The sequence below is a fragment of the Apaloderma vittatum genome, unplaced genomic scaffold (genome assembly GCF_000703405.1).
Source record: "Apaloderma vittatum isolate BGI_N311 unplaced genomic scaffold, ASM70340v1 scaffold26298, whole genome shotgun sequence".
NCBI classification, from domain to species: Eukaryota; Metazoa; Chordata; class Aves; order Trogoniformes; family Trogonidae; genus Apaloderma; species Apaloderma vittatum.
Window position 1 is genome coordinate 11,432 of NW_009730613.1, and position 1,097 is coordinate 12,528.

Consider the following 1,097-nt stretch of genomic DNA (forward strand, 5'->3'; position numbering starts at 1 on the left):
GACCTCCAGAGCTGCATCTCTGCAGAGCAGGTCTGCAACGGGCACCCTGACTGTGTCGACGGCTCTGATGAGTCTGACTGTAAGTGCCTGCCCGTGGCTGAGGGTGCAGGGGTCCTGGCTGGGCACAAGGAGGGCCTACCCAGTCTCCCCCAGTTTAGGAAGGGGGAGCGGTCTCACCTAGGGTTCTGCTGATCTATTCCCCCTATCCATCCAGGAGGTGGGGACTCGGGTCCCTATGGTGGCAACATCAGTAATGTCCCACTTGGAAGAACAGAAACCAGCCTTACCCACAGCTGCACCCAAGACTTATCAGCCCGGCCCCAGCCTGCCCACAGCCCCTGGCCCCCAGAAGCAAGGAGAGCCCTTCCTGGTACCCCCCAGCACTGAGGAGGTGCTGGGGGCCGTGCCATGCAGCAGCGAGACGTGCAACCTGCGTGGGGAGTGCGCCATCGAGGCTGGGCGAGTGACGTGCCACTGCGCCCTGGGCTACCGTGGTGACTACTGTGAGGAGGCAGAGGGAGGACCTATTGCCCTGGGGGTGGCCGTGCTCCTGCTTCTCGCTGCCGCTGCTGTGGGGGCCCTGGCCTACATGCGGAGGCGGGACAGGCGGAGGAGGTGAGCTGCGGGGCTGAGCTGGGCCAGGTACAAACCAGGGATGGAAAGGGACAGGGTCTCCCTGCCCAGGTACGTCATGGTGTCCTGGGGCACTCCTTGGTTATGTGGAAAGCTCAGATGACCCCAACAGACTGTTACCAGGAGTTGTGGTAGGACCTTTGGATCTGCCCCAGCTCTAGGAGATGACCATGCCATCCCCAATGTACATTTTTCCTCCTCAGGACTTCAAGCACTGCATCCACCCGAGTGCTGACCTTGTACCACCGTGAAAGCGACCCCGAGGAAGAGGATGAAGAGGAGGAAGAGCTTCCCCCCAAGAGTGATACCTTTGTGAATGAAGCTTATGATGGGAAAGAGGTGAGCAGCATCTGGAGCAGGCCCTGGGAGAAATTCCCCATCACTGTGGGGTACCCTGAGGCCCCTCCTCAATATGCAGATCCCTCCCCAGGCCCAGTGCTGGCATAGTGCCCACTCTTGAGGCA

The 1,097-nt window shown here is 60.8% G+C and overlaps 1 protein-coding gene across 1 annotated transcript in view; it reads left to right on the top strand.

Annotated features, from left to right (window-relative positions):
• The window catches only part of LOC104278027 (low-density lipoprotein receptor-related protein 2-like), a gene marked incomplete at its 5' end in the record, with an annotated part of 12,196 nt that extends 11,116 nt beyond the window's left edge, over positions 1–1,080 (top strand). The window contains 2 exons of the mRNA XM_009874871.1: positions 215–615; positions 837–1,080. Of these exons, the coding sequence (XP_009873173.1) occupies positions 215–615; positions 837–1,080 (645 nt within the window). The remainder of the gene's footprint in view (positions 1–214; positions 616–836) is intronic.
• Positions 1,081–1,097: the final 17 nt, after the last annotated feature.